This window comes from Cheilinus undulatus, linkage group 6, assembly GCF_018320785.1.
Source record: "Cheilinus undulatus linkage group 6, ASM1832078v1, whole genome shotgun sequence".
NCBI lineage: Eukaryota > Metazoa > Chordata > Actinopteri > Labriformes > Labridae > Cheilinus > Cheilinus undulatus.
The window spans coordinates 25,759,305-25,778,147 of record NC_054870.1 but is presented as its reverse complement, the minus strand read 5'-3'; the positions used below and the strand labels follow the sequence as shown (position 1 = coordinate 25,778,147).

At 38.9% G+C, this 18,843-nt stretch overlaps 1 protein-coding gene across 2 annotated transcripts in view; it reads left to right on the top strand.

Annotated features, from left to right (window-relative positions):
- The window catches only part of slc8a1b (solute carrier family 8 member 1b), a 212,397-nt gene that overhangs the window by 132,937 nt on the left and 60,617 nt on the right, over positions 1-18,843 (top strand). Inside the window, exon 5 of one of the 2 annotated variants that reach the window (XM_041789129.1) lies at positions 17,968-18,074. In XM_041789129.1, the coding sequence (XP_041645063.1) occupies positions 17,968-18,074 (107 nt within the window). Of the gene's footprint in view, positions 1-17,967; positions 18,075-18,358; positions 18,469-18,843 lie in introns of both variants that reach the window. The other variant, XM_041789128.1, reaches the window with a different exon arrangement.

Sequence of the window (18,843 nt, the reverse complement as noted above, 5' to 3'; positions counted from 1 at the left end):
TTTAATGGCATAAAGACAAAAACATGGAGTAAGAAACAGACATGGTTACAAAACTTGGCGGCCTTTAAGAGCAACAAAATCAATTAAAATCAAGAGAACTTCCAGAGTCAGCTGATTCAAAGAAAGTACCCCCTCCTGTTACATGTGGTTGCTATTTTGGAGATGTTTTACACACTAGTTGTGTTTTTTAGCCACAAGCAAGGCTCTTGACAGTGTTGCCTTTAAGGAGAAAGGAAGCCACAGTGGGAGATACTTATTTGTTCTTTGTAATATCTGTTAAGATGAATAGATCTCAGCAAGATAGGAGTCAAGTGATCAAATACATCCAGTTTATTCATCTTTAGAAGCCGCTGTGCTGAATAACTTTTGGAGAAGCACCAAATAAGTTAGTCAAATAAGTCACCTTTTCTGCTTGGTAAAAGTCTCTTTGATTCAGCAGTAAGGTAACCTGACACACCAGATAGATTTGTTTCACACATCCATCTGGAAAACCTTCAATACTAAGCATTTGGGAAAGGGCAGAGGCTTTGAAAAACTCTGAGTGTGATTGGATGAACATTCTGTCTGTCACATCTTTACGGCCCAATCAGAGCAACAAAACACAGGACATAACCGTGACCGAGGTTGGCGTGCACAGCTACCGAGGAATAACACAAACCATGGTGGTTATAGACATGTCAGTACACGACTTTTGTCGTTTTTGAAAAGAAAACAACTAAGTGCTGTTCTTTGTTCTTCTTTTAATGAAGAAATGTCGTCAAGTTCTGATAAAACTGGCACTTTAGCAGCATCCACGCTAAGCTCTTCTGCCATAATTGCACCGGCCTCTTGTTGCTGCTTGCTTACGTCACAACTCCGCTGCGCCTGAAGGTACCCCCCCAGTCGCTGATTGGTCCTATCACTTTCTAACCAACCCAAACGGTTCAGATGGGAACTTTGTGAGATGGATCCGCCAGTGAGAAACAAGGAAAGGGGCGTATCCATCTGCTTTGCAAGGTTAGCAGTAAGGTGCACTAGATGTCAGCTTTAAATCGATTAAACACATCAGATAATCATTGGCTGTCGATATCTGCTCTTAATACGTTATTGAGGCTGATGTTTGTCAACAAGGTTGATCTCATCTGATTGGATGTGAAACTGATTTATTGAGGATCCAGTTTTCCCACTGATGACCACACTTATAAAAAACTCAGTTTTAGCTTTCAAGCCACATTACTCATTTAAAGCTTTTTTATGAGTCAAACTATTATGATTACCTAGAGCAAGCATCTTTCCACCATACAAGCGCAGTTGTTTTCACACATGCACAAAACTCTTGAATTACTGGAAGATTTCAGGATATGTGAACACAAATGGTAGTTTTTTTTCATCCAAGCTTGAGATTTTCTGGAAGCCCCTTTAAAAAGATGTATGCATGAGGGGTGTGCCGATGTTTGAGCCCAGCCTAAAATATTCAGCAGTATTCACCGCGGGCAATCTTTGTAGATGATGTCATGTGGCAGCGGAGTCCTTGAGGACAAGATGTGATTTCTAAATAGAGAAATACTTTAAAAAGGCCATTTTGAGCTGTTTATTACTCTGCTTACTGAAAAAATCTAAAAAATTTTAATTCTTAAGCTACTTTTGCATACCGAAAATTGTGAAATAGTCAAAAAATCCTCCATCCAGTCACACAAAGCTCTGTTTCTACAGCCCAGTTTGATTCAGTACAATTTTGCCATGGTTAAGGAAATTAAATTTAATAATAAAGCTGGTTGGTTGGCTCCCAAGTGGCTCTTCACTTTTTAACAGTTTGGCTTTTTAAATGTGGATTTTAAAATGACCAGAAAAATGGAGGAGGAAAACTGTCAGTCAAACATGAGCTAGCTACCGTGGCTCACATTAAAGAGCCATTTCATGGAACAGACTCGTTCATGAACGGCAATCACTCTCATTAGGGGTTGGCACATCACTGTTTTAATTACAGGCATGTTTGTTACAAAATTAGGCTTTTCCACATGTTAAAGGGCCTCAACTAGCCTCTCAGCTCAGTGCAAGACTTTTGAAGACTCTTGTCACTTATCAAGCTCCTTGCATCATCTGGATAGATGATGCTCGGTTAAACTGTGGTAAACATAAATTTTTTTGTAAAGTGTAGGGATTGTATTCAGTGCAGCGCACAGGTCCATCTAACCATCGAACGGTATGGATAGGTGAGGTTATGTTTGGCCTTGAAGGTTAGGAGCAGATTGTTAAAGTCAATGCTGACTGAGAGCCAGTGACGTGATTACTGGATGGGGTTCTGGAAATGATATGGGCGGCAGAATTTTGGACTAATTGAACCAGATCCTTTTCCCTTCTCACTCGTTCCATAATGTTGTAAAAACATTCCCAGTTACAAGAAATATTAATATAAAAGCAAAATATTTTCATTAAAATGTTTGACTCAGTCAGCTCTGTCTTTTTATGTCACATCTGAGGCAGCTTGGAAAAATTGGAAAACGCATCCACCTGTAGGTTCCAGTAAAGGTTTAAGATACAATCTCATCACTTCTCATGTTCTGCATGAATTAAAATTTGCACGGAGTGATGAAGCCAGAGCCTCGATGCTAGACACTGTCTGTCTGCTTTTTTTTTTTTTTTTAGCTTATTCATTTACCTTCTTTGATGTCTCAATCCATAATTCACTTCAACACCATAGTAACAAAAGTTTTACAAGGATGTTTCCATTCATGACCAAAACACTCTCCCACATGTAATCTCTCTATTTGACATCCCCCCACGCACATACGCAAAACTACACAGTGTTTCCCAAGGGGCTTCAGCTACCAAAAAAGGAAGTTACCTTAACTTCTCCTATCAGCTCCTGGAAAGCAAGTGGAAGTTGATGTGTTAAATGAAATACACACATGCACACCTTAACATACATCTTTTCAATGAACTTGCAGTCTCCTGTGTTGATTTGTGTGTTAGGGAGTCCCCAGGAGTTTCCAAACTCCTTATTAGGTTAACAAGATACTGCAGAAAGGAATGCAGAGAGGGCGAGATAGATAGGCATACTGTAGAGAGATGGAGAGGGGGGAGGAGAGGGAAACTCCCTGTGATGATAGAAAATAGTTTAAAGACCCAGAGGAGGGTCTTACACACACATGCAAAGACACACACTCCCAGGCATTTTAACATGCACGCACTAGTTAGACAAAAATGGAGACTGGCTGCTGTTTATGGCTTCCCCGACTGTTGTGCGTGCTGCTCGCCAATAAAAATGACCATTACCATAAACATTATTTTTACAGCTCTGTGCAGAATCAAACTGATAAATGAAGTGATGCTGAGCTGAGAAAACAAGCTAAGTGGCTGTCACTGCAGTTCACAGTCAAATCAGGCTGAGTTAAGAGAGTTGGCGAAGACGTCAAAGGAAACCAAACTTCTAACTTTGCTGAACTTTTTTTAGATTATACCCATCAGGAGATAGGGACCTCAAAACATCAAGTCATCCAAGAAAATGAAGATTGTCCTCCCTCTAATTGAAACATTTACCATGTTTTAAATTAACAGCATCTTGAGCTTAATCATGTTTTTCAGTATTGCTTTTTGTGTTCATGCGTGCAAACATGATATCCTGATTACAAAATCCAGAAAAGGCTGACCTGGGTGGCTGTGGCCTTAGCCTACAGATGTACTATCAATGCAAAAGGTGCTTTGATAATGAGTCCTCTTGACCTGCAAGACTGATTTTTTTTTCTCTTAGTAATGAAATTATTGATATATTTGGATGTTAAGATGGGTGAAAGCACTGAAATGCTGGCCTAGTCAAGACTTTGTTGAACAGCCAACAAGATGGCAGTTTCCCTACACCTACACATCAGCTAAAGTGTGTCAGTGACACCAGCCAGAGGTAAGGACATGTTTAATCACTGGTGCTTTTAATTATTTATTGCTGGAAATACTGTAAATTGAATACCTGCAATGAAATGTTGGGATTCAGTAGTGCTTTGACTGTAATAAGCCATAGTGGTCTCATTTTTCTCAGATTCCAGTATTGCAGCAGTGTGAAGTAGAAAGTTTACATCACAGTCACCTGTGCAAATAAGATACGGTAATTAAAACAGGCTGTTAGTAGCTATCATGTATACAGGGGTATAAATAACCAGGTCTCTGTGATCATGTTAACATATCATTACATTACAGGTCCATTTAAATGCACTCAGACCTACAACTACAGGCTGAAACTATAACATATTGCCGGTGTTGGGCTAAAACCTGCAAAATGCTGTATTTTCAAAATCATCTAACATTGAAGGGTTAAAGTCAGCATCTTTTGACACTTTTTGTTGCTTTAAAATGTGTTAAAACCCACGGACAGATGTGCACTGAAGTATGAAAAAAAAATGAAAAAAAAATCATGAAATATGAGATGCAAGGTTTTGGCCGGATTCCAGCAGTATGCATTTTAGGTTAACTGTTTCCATAGTTCTTAGCAGGGTTGGGGCTAATGCATTGCAAAGCACTACACTAGTGGACTCAGATTACATATCTGTTTCCGTTGGTATCCTAGGAGAGGGGAGTGGAGGGGGTACTCTCTATGGAGACCAGCGCCTTGGTTTGTTTTGTATTTTTTCTGGATATTGTTTCATGTTTGAGCCTCTGCTGAAGGAAGTGCAGTCCTGTCCGTGTAAACTCAGAGCTGTGAATAACAAATACCTGGAGAGTTTGACTTCTGATATCTGTTGAGTCCCCAGTTTTCCATTCTTTGAAAAAGTGTAAAAATGGATACTTTCTATGTATAACAAGAATGACTTTATCATTTTTCCTCATTACATTGCTACAAGACAGTTTTTTTTCTTGTGATTTGAGCTCAGATTTTTTTTTTTTTTTGTGACAAGGAGTCAGCAATTAATTGCAACTTAGATTAAATTGCAGTATGGCCTGCTGCAATTTAAAAATCACAGAAGATGCAATATTGAAATGTGTCAAAATACTAGATTCAAGTGTCATTATTTTTGCAGGAGCAAACATTTTGTTCACATTATGCAAACATGCAAGTGTCATTTTTTTTTTTGAATGGTTTACAAAAATCCTTCTTTTTGGGTTTCATTCGTGTTTTTCTAAACAAAACGAGCATGACATAAAAATGTTAATTCCCTTCAATAAATCAATTGATATCATATTTGCAATTGGAGCTTTCACAACCAGTCACAACTCTCTCATCACAGCGGCATTTTTAAATATGACGTACTTCTCCCTAGTCTCATTAATGCTGATGCACCACATTGCTGCTGGGAGACCTTAACCTTCACCACTCCAGCCTCCTCCTTTACAGCTCAAAGCTTGTTGCACCCTCTTATTCAGATTCATGCTACTAATTGCTTCTGAAATCATTTCATTATTTTCAATAAACATTGTCATAAATGTAGGTTACCTAACCACATGGGGGCTTCTAGCTATGACTTACTGGAAAGATAAAGAATGCTTAAATAACCCATGGATCATCTTTAGAGCAGAGCCAAGTAAAACTGTACATACAGAATGGTTAAATGTATGAAGAGTGTTCCTGACTGAATGAAGAATGATTTTTTTATTTGTATTTATTGAAAAATACAAGATAAGGATCTTAATAATAATCGCATATTAACCCTTAGAGCTCACAGCTATTTTTTTCACCATCATGTCTCGCCTGAACTTTTTTTCTTTAAAAGCTTGTAAAACATCAACCCTGTGGTGCACAGTCAAGCTCTATACGTCCTTTTTTTCAGGACAACCTGCGCTTTAAGAATATATCTACTACAGTAATGTCACTTGAATTATGAAAAAGTTATAAGACTCTAAAGACAAAATTAAAAAACAAATTGGAATTGAAACTCAAAGATTTTCATCGATAACACACAAAGCATGTTCTTTGCACAGACTTGTTCTCCCATCTCTTGGGGACTAAACAGTGAAAAAATAAACATTCTGTGACTAATGGTTTTCAAAATATATACATATATATATATACAACAACAGTCCATGTGCTTTTTTTGCAGTTAGATTCATTTGTGCCATTCCTCTAAGCAGTAGAGAAGCAACTGGTCGACTACCATTCCCACAATGCTTTGCATCACCCTGTCTTCAGAGACCCCAGGAAGTCAGCCAAGTTCTGGGCTCACTAGAAAATGTTCTGTAAGAGCTACAAATGCAAGAACGTATTTAGAAAAGCACAACACAAAGCTTTCACAGGACAAAAAAAAGTTAGTGCCTATGACTTACGGTTCAAAAGTTACCAAGCATTTGGGGAGCAGGTGGCCTCATGGTTAAAGGCGCTCCCCATGTCCGCCGGCGGCCCGGGTTCGAATCTGGCCTGAGGCCTTTTACCGCATGTCTCTCCCCAACTCTTGACCCTGTTTCTGACTCTATCCACTGTCCTCCTCTATCTATCAAAAATGCCCATAAATAAATAAATAAGTAAAAGTTGCCAAGCATTTTACAAAGGGGTGTGCCTGTGGCATGGATATGTGCTGCTGGAGCTCTAAGGGTTAAATCACAATCGCAATATTGGGGGGAAAAAATCACAATTAGATCATTTTTGCAAATCGTTCAGCCCTAAATGCGACCCTCTTCTACTAAGTCAGTCTGCCATAAAGTGTTAAAATACTCATTTTGTCTTTACATAAAGATATCACGGCTTTATAATAAAGAGAGAGATCCACACTCAGGGGGGAATGGAGCGCTTTATAGTCTTTGTTGGACTACTGGCAGCCCTGCAGAAGGTGTGTGTGTGTGTGTGTCTGTGTGTAACCTTTATTGTGTTTCTATTAGCCTCCATAAAGTCAGGATTATGTGTATTAGTGAGCCGACTGGAGCTTATTAGAGGAGGCCTGGCTGAGCGCTGTCAGCCTATTGTTGTGGTTTCCCACTGCGGCCAACATCATTATCAGCTTTGTCTTATAAAAACCACTGCATGTAAACAGCACACACCCACACACCAGCACATACACAGTTCCTGCAGGGCTCTGTGTGTCACACACTAACATTCACACACTCTTGGTAATAAAGTCACTCTTATTTTAAGTGCAAACACCTACTTATAGACATGCTGTATGCTAAACTGTGTATTTATGTACAAGATATGATAGAGATGCACACATGACGATGACACTCTTTTATCCTTCATCACTAAAACACACCACATACATATGTGCACATACGCACAAATAAACACACACACACTTCTTTTGTTTAGTCTGTGTCCAAAGTCCACCCACAAGCAATCTGTTCCACACAAACAAACCAGTTCACAGTCAAAAAGGCCACACCACACACACAAAACACTTCTCCCCCACTAGTCCAACTTAAACCAAAAAGTTAGACAAGAGATACACACATCCACAATAACAATCCCAGTGAAACACATGCACTGAGTTAAACACACAGGTCTGTTCCATCATTGCCACATAAATAAGATCTGGTCGTCCACCATTCCCCTCCTTCCAGCACAGAGTGACCAGCTGAGCAGCAGCATTTTTCCCTCAAACCTAAAATAAAGCAGTCATTCCCAAACTTGAAATTTTCCGATCCAAATACGTCGCTGAGGCAGGTTGCCGAGGAGGAGAGGGGAGTACCCGACTCTGCTGCCTTTACAACTTCCTGTGTGTTTATGTTTGTGTGTGTGAGGCCGGGGAAGTGCTTTGTTAGTGTCAAATATGTGCCATGCAACAGAGAGGCCCTTTGGGGACCACACACTGGCTTCTTTGTTTGCTTAAGTGAGATACGAGATGCAGTTTGTGAATAAATCCAGACAGTAGATGGTTAAAAAGCAGATGGAAAAGAATATTGAAGACAGCAGGCAGAGGGGCTTTTACTTTTCTCACTAGGGCTGCAGATACAAACACATCTTTAATAACGCTGCAGTTTGTTTCAGATAACAGATGAACAAAGACATTTTTGGACCATCTTTACTTCAGTCAGGAAAACTCTCATCATACTTTTAACAATTTTATTGCAAAATGGATGTGCAGTTTTACTTGGCAGAGAAATCTCTGCACAAAAGATGCTCCCTTGGTCATACAAGCAGCAGGCTTTGAGTTTCCAGAGAGCTCCAGGCTAGAAATCCCAATACAGATAGATATATTTATGACAATGCATATTGCGTACAATAAAATTAGTTCAAAAGCAAAAGATCCAAGCTTTGCCAGCAGCAGCAGCAGCTTGGTGCATCAGCATTACTACAAGCAGGGATAAGTGAAAAGTATGTCATATTTAGGTGCACTGCAGTGTTGAGAGAAAGAGCTGCGACTGGCTGTGAGAGCTGGAAGGTGATAATTAGGATCAGCTGGCTGCACTATTATGTCCTGCATGAACTAAATCCAAGGTTTATCTTTTAGTGCAGAGATGCACAATTATGTGACTCGACAAGATCTCAGTATTAGAAACACAACAACTGAACAAGTGGATGAAGTCAAATTACTAGGGATTATAATAGACAAAACATTATCATGGAATAAGCATATAAGCATTCAGAGAGTGGTAACTAAAATTGGATAGATGTACAAAATATATGACAAAAAATGGTAAAACATGTAATCCAAACTTTGGTTCTTTCACATATAGATTATTGTTCAATCATATGGTCCAATGCTTCAGTAGGAAATATGAGAAAACTGCAATTGGTCCAGAACAAAGCCGCATGTGTGGCACTTTCTTGTGGGTTAAGAACAAAAGTCCTAAAAATGCATGAAAGTCTTTCATGGATGGAAGTGAGAAACAGATGCATGTATCTCTTTATGTTTTTTATGACAAATGTGATCTCAACAAGGAGAATTTCTATCTTCTATGAAAATTTATCTTTTAGTGCAGAGATGCACAATTATGTGACTCGACATGCAGTTGGAGGCTGTTTCACCTTACCTAAATTTAAAACAGCTGGACAAAGGAGAGTGATGTAAAGAGCGATGAAAGAGTGGAACTCACTCCCAAACTTTGTAATGCAACTGACTGATATCACAACTTTTAAAAGGAAACTAAAAGAGTACTATCTAAAGAAGAATTTCATTAACTAACTTTTCTAAGGTCACCAGTATCATTATTAGAAAAATTCAGGAGATATGGGCAGATTCAATAATGGAGCTTTGATTTTATCTATTTATGTTTGTTTTGTTTTTTTATGTTTATTTGTTGTGATGTTGTTTATACTTGTGTGTGCACAGATTAACTCAAATAGAGTAGATATATGTACATCTGTAGACATGTACTGTACATTTTTTTGCATGTAGTTAGGATGTGTGTGATGTGTTTGTACTTAATCATTGTACTGTGTTACAGACATGTCTGTGTTTACATATGTTTTTATGTTTCTGTTTATTTGCTTAAATGTATTGTCAAACTGAAATTGAGTGGACCCCAGGAAGAATAGCTTCTGCTATGCAAAAAACTAATGGGGATCTGAATAAACTAACTAACTAAAGCTAGGCTTCTTTAGTTCTTAAAGCCAAATTTGGGAATTTGAGAACCACTGGTCTATAGACAATGGATGGATGCTGTTGTTAAGGCATATTCTGCAAAGCGTCTCAGTTTGGCACAGAAGTTCAGTATTGTAACTACAATTTCTCTGTCGAGTGTCAAATTCTTACACCTATCTGAATTTCCAATTAACAAGGGTTCTTGAGAGGCTAGATTCAAATGAATGAGCCTTAGAATTGTTTTGATTATTACTTCAGAAGAGCTTTCACTTTAAAGAAAAAAAATCAAGAAAATGTATCAGAAAAAAAAAGCGAGTGAATATGTTACATTAAAGTCAACAAAAATAGACACAAACAATCCAACTAAACACTATTCTCACATTTAATCATTTAAAGATATGGACATTTGTGCAGATTTGCTGTTCATGAGATAATCCAACATATTAACTCCTCAAGGAAAGCTTAGACTAGTACTACATAGCCTGAATGATCTTTGCTGATATTCACGATCGAAATTGTGCAAGACAGTGTAGCTGTCAAGCTAAAACTTTTGAAAGGACTTTTAAATCAAACTTCCATTTTTGGTTAAGGTAGGGCTTGGATAACAAAAGTTAAAAATCTGACCGGCAAAACCTGATTACAAAACATTGAGTAAAGCTGAGTAAACAGTCTGCTTACTGGAAAAAGCTTGTCCTTCATTAAAACATTGTGAAGCAGCCGGCATAGCTTAAGTAGTTCCATTAGCTCAGCAAGCTACATAGATAACGCAAAGCTCACAGAGCAGCTGCGTTCTCTACGTAGCTAAATTAGCTTTATCTACATTTGCTAAAGCGTATGTTGCCAAAGCCCTTTGACCCTGAAATAAATAAGCGGTGTAGAAAATGGATGGATGTTGCTAATGTTACCTTAGCTTCAGATTATGTAGCTTATGTAGCTACATAGCTAATCTAATTTAAGATTAACTCACAAAGCAGCTATATAAGCTACATTATCTTTAGCTACATTTGCTAAAGCTCACATTGCTAAAGCTAACTAAGCTTCATTGGCTTACATAGTAATGTTAGTTATGTAGCTAGCATAACTATATTAGCTTTAGCTTAAACAAAAGGAAATAAAGCAAGCCATCTTTCGTGCAACTGCTTTTTAAAAGGTTCTACATAATTAAATCTCAGACTACACCTCTGATCTTCTCTGATTTATTTATTAAATGTTGATTAGTCTGCAATGTTTACAATGTGGTTTATTCATGAATGTAACTGACCAACTTAATTTATAAATAAAGTTGAGGTTTTTAAAAAACAGTCTTAAACTGGACAAACTACAGCCCTTCCTGTGTGAGATATATGGTGTCTTAGATGAACGGTCTTTGAGAGTGGCTGTAAGAGATGTACAGTCCGCCAGATCCCTCTCAAATTGCGAGGGTACTGAAGCCAAAAACCTGCTAAAATCATTTAATTTATGAGAGGCTCACTGTAGAGGATCTTAACAGTGAAGCTGATATTACCACATATGAGCAGTAATTAAGACAAAATGTGAAATTCACCCACATGACAGTGAAATTGTATTTTGGCACATTTAGAAGACATCCTGGCAATGATTTGTGTTAATGAGCCTGTCCATTATCATGACTCAGTCAAATTTATCTCTTAGTTGTTTTTCTAATATCCCTTATTCTTTCTAGTGTATTTAAATTGGGAGTTTTTCTCTGTGGAAAAATTACAGCAGGCTGATATTTTCAGACCTAAGACTGAGGTCAAGTGTGCCAAAATGTTGCAGGAATCCTGTTTCTCAAAAGAAGAGCAGGATGAAACTGAGGAAGGAATCGAGGAGATGGAGCGTGATGGAGAAGCCCCAGCTGCTGAGATGTTCACTTGTTTTTAAGCTTTTTTTTTTTTTTTTTTTTTTTGGTCAAATCAGATGTAGGGCATCACTGTGGAAACACAGATGTACACACTGTGATCCCTGGAGTAATGTGTGTGGATCTGTGCAAAGTTTCAGATTCCTGCAGCTGAAATTCCTTTGGTGTGTTCGTGTGTGGGTGTGAAAGCAGGCAAGTGTGACACACGTGTGAATGCTGTCATCCAGGTGTGATACCACCTCTGTCTGAGAGAGTATGTGTACATTTTACACCCATTGTGCCACTGTAGTGCATTTCTTAGCACCTTATATTCTCAGTAGTGAACCAAAACATTCACCACGCATAAGCAGTAGCTCACCCTGATCCTATTGTAAATATGTAGTGTGTGTATATCACATGTGACTGAACACAGACACACAGAGGCTCCTCTTATATTAACAATGGAGATTACTGTGTCATATCAAAGTCTCCTTTACTACACATATATACACTTAGATATGTAAACTTTGTGTATACGTGTGTACTACCTCTCTCTCTCTCCGACGCACTCACAAACACAGATACACACAAACTCACACACCCAGCATCGGTCTGGAAACAATCTTCTCCACCCGTGTTGGTTACCCAAACACTACGTTGCCATGGGAACATGGACAGTGTACCGTACTGCCAGCATGGTTGTCATGCTTTTGGATGTACAAGTTCATATTTTGCGTGTGTTCATGTATTTGTGAAACATGAAAGTTATATAAAAAGGCATGCACATAAAGATGAGTTGTTTGTGGGTTTATATCATAGCAGTAGTGTTATGCAGCTTGTTTGACCACCAAGACGAGTGTAAGGATGTCTGTGTGAGTTTGTATTTGTGTTTCCAGTGAGCCGGTCATCTGTGAGGTTCGCCAGCTCTAATAAAGGAGTCACCATTCCCAGACAGAGAGAGTCATTTTGTTTCCTCTGACTTCAAGTCTGATAGCTATCATTGCTAGAGAGGCATTGAGGAATCAGCTTAATAATACAAGAAACATCTGTTTGACTGGAGATAATGTGTTTCTCAAAGATGAATATTTTGTGTCAAGGCCTGATGGAGGCAGACTCTTGTTGCTCAAGGCCACACATAAGGAGTTATAAAGGGGAGAGTGCATCCAAATAAGGGGCCCGGAGGGATCAGCAAATCATGGTCCATTGTTAAGTTGAGCTGTGACGTTAACCATGTTTCATCTTTTTTTTCATGAATAATAACCACTTTTATAAAGCAGCAGATATTTTTTATTCATTTGTGCCATAGTGTATCACCTTCTGGGTTATAATGCCAAGAATTAGCTGTAAATGTGGTGAAAAAGAAACTTAAAAGTAGCAGAAATTGGTTTAAAGTGGGGGGAAAAAAAGGTTAAAATAAGCAAAATGTAGGCAAGAAGTGGCAAAAAAAATAGTTAAAAGAGGCAAAAGTTGGCATAGAAAATACTTAATGTGGTAAAAACGGCCAAAAAAGTGCAAAAAATGTGGTGAAATGGGTTATTGTTGACTATAATGGGTCAACAGAAGCATCAAAAGGCAGAAAGTAGCAAAGATGGGTAGCACATAGGTAAAATGGTTAAAAATGGCACATTGTTAAAAAGTGGCAAAAATGCACAGAATAAGAGGTGGTAGGGATGAAAAGTGGTTAAAAAAAATTAAGATTGGCAGAAATGGGCAGAAAGATGGTAAAATTTGATTAAAAAGTGGCAAAAATGGGCTGAGAATGTGATAAAATGGGATTTTAAAAGTAGCAGAAATGGGTTCAAAGTGGCAAAAATGGGTTAAAAGTTGCAAAAACAGACAGAATAGAGGATGGAAAGGGTTAAAAAGTTGCACATTTGGCAGAAATAGGCAGAAAATGTGATGAAAAGGATCTTTAAAGTTAGCCAAAATTGGTTTAAAGCAGCCAAAACTAGCAGAATGAGAGGGGGAAAGGGGTAAAAATGTGGCAAGAATGTATTTAAAGTGGAAAACTGTTAACAGAGGCAAAATAAATGGGCTAGAATTGGCAAAAGTGATGAAAAGTAGTAAATAGTGGCACAAATCGGCAGGAAAAGTAGTCAAGAAAGTGGCACAATTAAATGATGGCAACATCACAACCCAATAATAGTTTAACACACTTTTCAGCTCCAAACTGAAGTAATTGTTATCCAGGATACTTGCACCAATGCTACTGATCCATCACACATACATTGATACCATCAGTTAGTCAAGACTAGAACGGCCTATCCTCCAAGCTTGTCAGGGGTCCAGCCGAATCTGCTATCGATCCGTCCTTTAGTTGTGCGGTCAGCTGCAATCCTGCGAAAAATCTGTTGTGACTGTAATTAAAAATACTCAAATTGAAAGTAGCCTAATTGCATCTGAAAATATTGATTTAATGACTCAGCATCTCGTTTTGTATTTTTCCCTTTTCCTGAGCAGGAATTATGGAGGCTGCTGTAAGATTTTTACGATACAATGCGATACACTTTATGGACTCCTGTACACATTTAGCTGCCGATTGATTAGACCAATGATACTCAACCTGCGGCTCTCAAGCCGCATGTGGCTCTTTAGTGACCAGATGCAGCTCTTTTTAAGGCTTACTTGAAAGAATAACCTTAACTAAACACCTTTATGAAGGTAAACTCTGTCATCAGTAAAGAGTCATGGTAGGTCACATCAATAAATCTGTTACCCACACAAAGAAGACAGGCTTTAACTTCAATGTTTATTATTTTAGGTCCGTATATTATTACTGTCAGATGCGCTTGACAGAGGAGCGTGTGTAAGAAAGCGAGCAGAGGAAGTCCGCCGGTGGTGCAACTCTTCAGTAAGCTCATTCATTGAAGTGTGCTGTCTTGTGTTCAAATTGAAGCTTCCCATTTCCTCATTTTAACTTTTTCTCCAGCCACTTCCTGCCACTGCTCTCTCACACTGAGATCTTATGACAATTATGCCAATGTGTGTCATCATCAATGAGCATAACACACACGGATCACATGTGGAGATAACATAATGTTTGATATCTCGTGAAAGTTATCCAAACGTGGGTGTTTTATTTGATCTTTAATGCACTAATGATCATAAAAAATGTCAAAAGAGCAGAAATATAAAACCAAAGCTCCAAAAGGAGGCAGGGTGAAACGATGTGTCTGGAGAGCTTCAGGTGTGAGGCAGGGCTGGTTTTAGTCATTTGGAGGCCCAGGGCAACGACCACTATTAGGCCCCTCCCCCTTTCACTAAAGAATCAATGATGAGTGGAAAAAAATTAGAAAGCATCTCTTTTATGTTAATAAAGCCACAGAACTACAGTAAATGCCCCAGTGTGAGATATAAATACCCAAATAACCAACCATGATTCATCAGCTCTTTGAAAACCATCTCATAGCTCGAACTCAGCACATTCTAATATCTTGAAATATCTTTAGGCCAGGTGAAACTTTCATAACGCTGGTGTTGGGCCAAAGACTGGTATCTCCAAAATGACCACTTTTCATGGTATGTATCTTTTGGCATATTTTATTGACAGATGTAAAGGATGACCAATAGCACTGCTTTATAAAAACAAATTAAAATCATGAAAAATTGAGATACAAGGTTTTAGCCTGAGTCAGTGATAAATAAAATAAATACATGCTCATTATCAGGGACAGATTGTTTCTTCTGAGTCTGTACTGACAGTTCAATGTTTAATTTCATTTCAACAACAGATTAACTTATCTATTTTCTGGATTGTGGCTCTCGCTAAAGTATTTTTTAGACAATGTGGCTGTCTGGTAGAATAAGGTCGAGTACCACTGGATTAGAGCAATAGCAGCAATAGCAGCAATAAGCAATAAATGTACTCAAGTTGCACATACCAATGAAAGATGCAGCCACAACCTGGATATATTGCACAAGATTTTAAGGTACAATATGAAAAGATAAACATGATCAGGAGAGAATATATGTGTAAAAAACTTCCTTGATCATGTGCCAGTTTAAAAACAGGAACAGCAGGCATCATATATGTAAGAGCTACACCCCCAAAGCATAAAAGTGTCCATGCAGTCCATTATTAAAGGCCTTGAATTAATGTGATTGTCCTCCCAGAGGGAATATAAACGTGGCCGTTCTGTGAACCTCTATGGCTATGTGCTTTGCTCAAGGGCTCCATCTTGAGGCAGGGCAGGGTTTTACTCCCTCACTCCCTCAGCTGCTTTGTGAGTGTTCACTGAGAGCCTCTTGGTCATGAGCTCCTCCAGACCAGAAGGTGAAAAGTGCTCTCCATCTGCTCTTATGGGATGGTGATGAATGGGCTAGTCCCTCTAGTGTAATGAGTTGACCCTCTGGCATTTGTACGTGTCTGTGTGATTGTGTATATGAGTGTGTGTCTGTGTGGTTATGTTTTTGTATGATGTTTTAATGGTTTACCCTCTACTGTGTTTATATTATGCAGCTGATGGATTAACCTGCGATGCTTCTGTGTGTAATTAGATGATTAGACGGCTGCTTTATGTCTCTCTTACTACCTCTGATGGCAGTGCAGTGGCACAATACACCTCACTAATCCACTTCTGCACCTTACATATTGCAGACAAAGGTATGAATATCCCATCTTGAAGTGGCAATGTGTAGGCGCTGTATAAAAACAGAACTGACATATGATGACTGACTGAAATGCACACATTAAGTCACATCATAGCACTGATGCCTACTTTTATTCTCTTTTTTTTATGTCTCTTTTAGCACAATATAATCTGTAGTGACAGGCTGCCTGTGGGAAGAGGGACACACACTGCAGTCTGTTTTCATCTGGTTGCACTTTCGCTACTTTGGTATGATGTGATTTAAGTATCCTTTCACTGCCAGAGTTTGAATCCAATCACTGCCCAGTTGGATTGATGCAGCATACTAATAGACTTCAACAGAAAGTATGTAAACATCTGATAGTAAAACTTAACATGTCTGTATTGGATGTGAATGAGGATGTTGGGGAACATTTTACTTCCAAAGTATCATTTAGGATAGTGTTGACTCTGCTGACACGGTGCTAGCTGGCGATTTAGAAACAGGTTGCAGGTCTGTGATCAGAGATAATGCCTTATATAAGCTTATGTGTGTTCCTGTTTCCCACCCTATAGGCCAGATTAGAAGTATTCTCTCAGATGTCTTTGTTGTTGCCTGTAGTAGATTTGGATCAGAAAAGAGGGTTTGTTCCAGCCTGTAAACGCAGATAAACACACACATTCGCACATACGCACACACCCACAGGCACACACCCACACTCATCACACACACACACATGGTGAGGCTTGCTCCACAGACCTGTGACCTCAGATATTAGCTTCCCCGCCAAATATGACCAAGGCCAAGTGCCACAGTAAATAAACACAGCCTCTCTCTCTCTCTCTCTCTCTCTCTCTCTCTCTCTCTCTCTCTCTCTCTCTCTTCATATTGAGTCTTACTGCAGCATTTGGCTGGTCAATAACTGCAGCTGCACCCTGCAGTTTAAATATCAGTAAAAACTCAGCTTTAGAAAGTGAAATCATTGGCTTGTCTTACTCCATCAACAGAATTATGTTTCACTTTACAGAGAGTGTTATTGCTGTTCTATTAATTGCATATTGAAATGCTCAGAAGGAGAAAGAAATGTGGATTTTAGAAAGCTGGCAGCAATGTTTACATGTGTCGATACTTGAGCTGGTTGTCTTATCTGATGTGTCTTATAAGGAGTGAAAATTAGAGGCAGAGAAGGTGCTAATTGCAGCACCAGACATCTTTTTGTTGATTTATTTTTACTCTCCTTTCACTGCATCTGCTCCTGGATGATTTCTGCTCTCTTGACGTCTTATGCTGATCTGTTTGACTGAAATGAAGACAGTATGTTTCAATTCATCTTGAATTCAGCCAGATATGTGACAAGAAGCCCAGACTCATTTGCTAAATTGCCAATTGTTAGTTATTTCTTAACAGCCGGGTGTCAAGTACAGTCTTATTTAAAAAGTTGGACTGGCTGAATTAAGGTGAATTGCTCTGGTTTCCCACAGGCACCTTTTGTGTCACTTTAGACCTCAAAAAATTTTGGCCACATGTGATTATATTCTCGAATACAGATAGAAAGCAATGCTTTCTTCAACCAACTGCTGTAAGACCCAAAGTTTCTTGATTGCACAAGCCAAATCCATCTTTGAGATCTATGATTTTCACCTGCCAAAATGATTCTAAGTTTGATAAACTCCACGGCCACTGGCAGACTTTATTTAGCTTCCAGCAACCATGTGAGAGAGTCTTTATTTTTTATGTTGGGGCTGGAGCAGATGATTGAATTGAGCCTTGATCAGGACCGCAGGCTGGCAGAGAGAAGTTTATCTGATCGATCTTGTCAGATTGATGCACGCTACCCCGATAGCATCAAAAATTAATCCGACATCAGATGTTATGGATAGATGGGGTGGAAATATTACTACTTTTATCTGCCTTAAAGGCAAAGCAGCCTAAAGAACTGCCTCTTGCTATGTTTTGATGATTTCCAACACACTGTTGAAGCAATTAAAATGTGCTGAAGGTGCTTGTGGGAAACACCACTGCTGCTTTTTTTCCCGTTTCCTCTTGGTTTTCCAGTTAAGTCTGTCTTTTCCTCACTTTTCTTCCTTCTTTTCTTCTCTCTTCCTCCCCTTCTTCCTCCTCCCCTTCCTCCTCCTCCTCCTTCAGTAAAACCATCAAAGTGAAAGTAATCGACGACGAGGAGTATGAGAAGAACAAAACTTTCTACATAGAGATCGGAGAGCCTCGCCTGGTGGAGAGCAATGACACCAAAGGTCTGGAAAGGGAATTTAACCCCTTGAGTGTCAGCTGTATTGCTGAGGCTGCATTTTCTCGACACATGGAGGAGACTTCCACATAAATGCTGTTCTATAAGTTTCCTCCTGATGTGTCAGAGAACATGTAGCAGTCATCTCACCACATCCACCACTCCATCTTTTGTGTGTATGTTGTAGTGTTTGTGTATTTTTGGTGCTCATACCTTGCCATGTTGTATGTTGACCATGCATGCATTCACCACCTTCCTCTATATGTGTTCGTACGTGTATGTTTTATACAGGAAGACCTTTACGGTTAGGATCTTAGACCGGGAGGAGTACAATAAGCAGTCCTCCTTCTACCTTCTGCTTGAAACCCCCCAGTGGAGACGCAGCGGGAAGGATCGGACAGGTGTGACAGCCAATCAGCACTGAGGTTCACTTTATGAGGTTTTGCACTGCAGATGCTCGAATCTAAGAAAGTGTATTTGTCTATTTTTTTGTCAAAGATATCCCATTACACTTAACATAAGCCACATTCACTGCACAAATCCAATGAAACTGTTTACTCCAAAGGAAAAAGGCCTAATTTGATTTTAATGAGAAAACCTGGCTACCATTGAAGGAAGCAATATTTGCACAAGCTTCTTGAAATTAAATGTATAGTCCTAAATAAAATGTAGAGTTTGATTCAAAAAAACTAAACAAGGAAATTCTGCTTGCTACATTAAAAGCAAATTTAAGAGCAATCAATGTACAGTGCTTAACAAATTTATTAGACCACCTG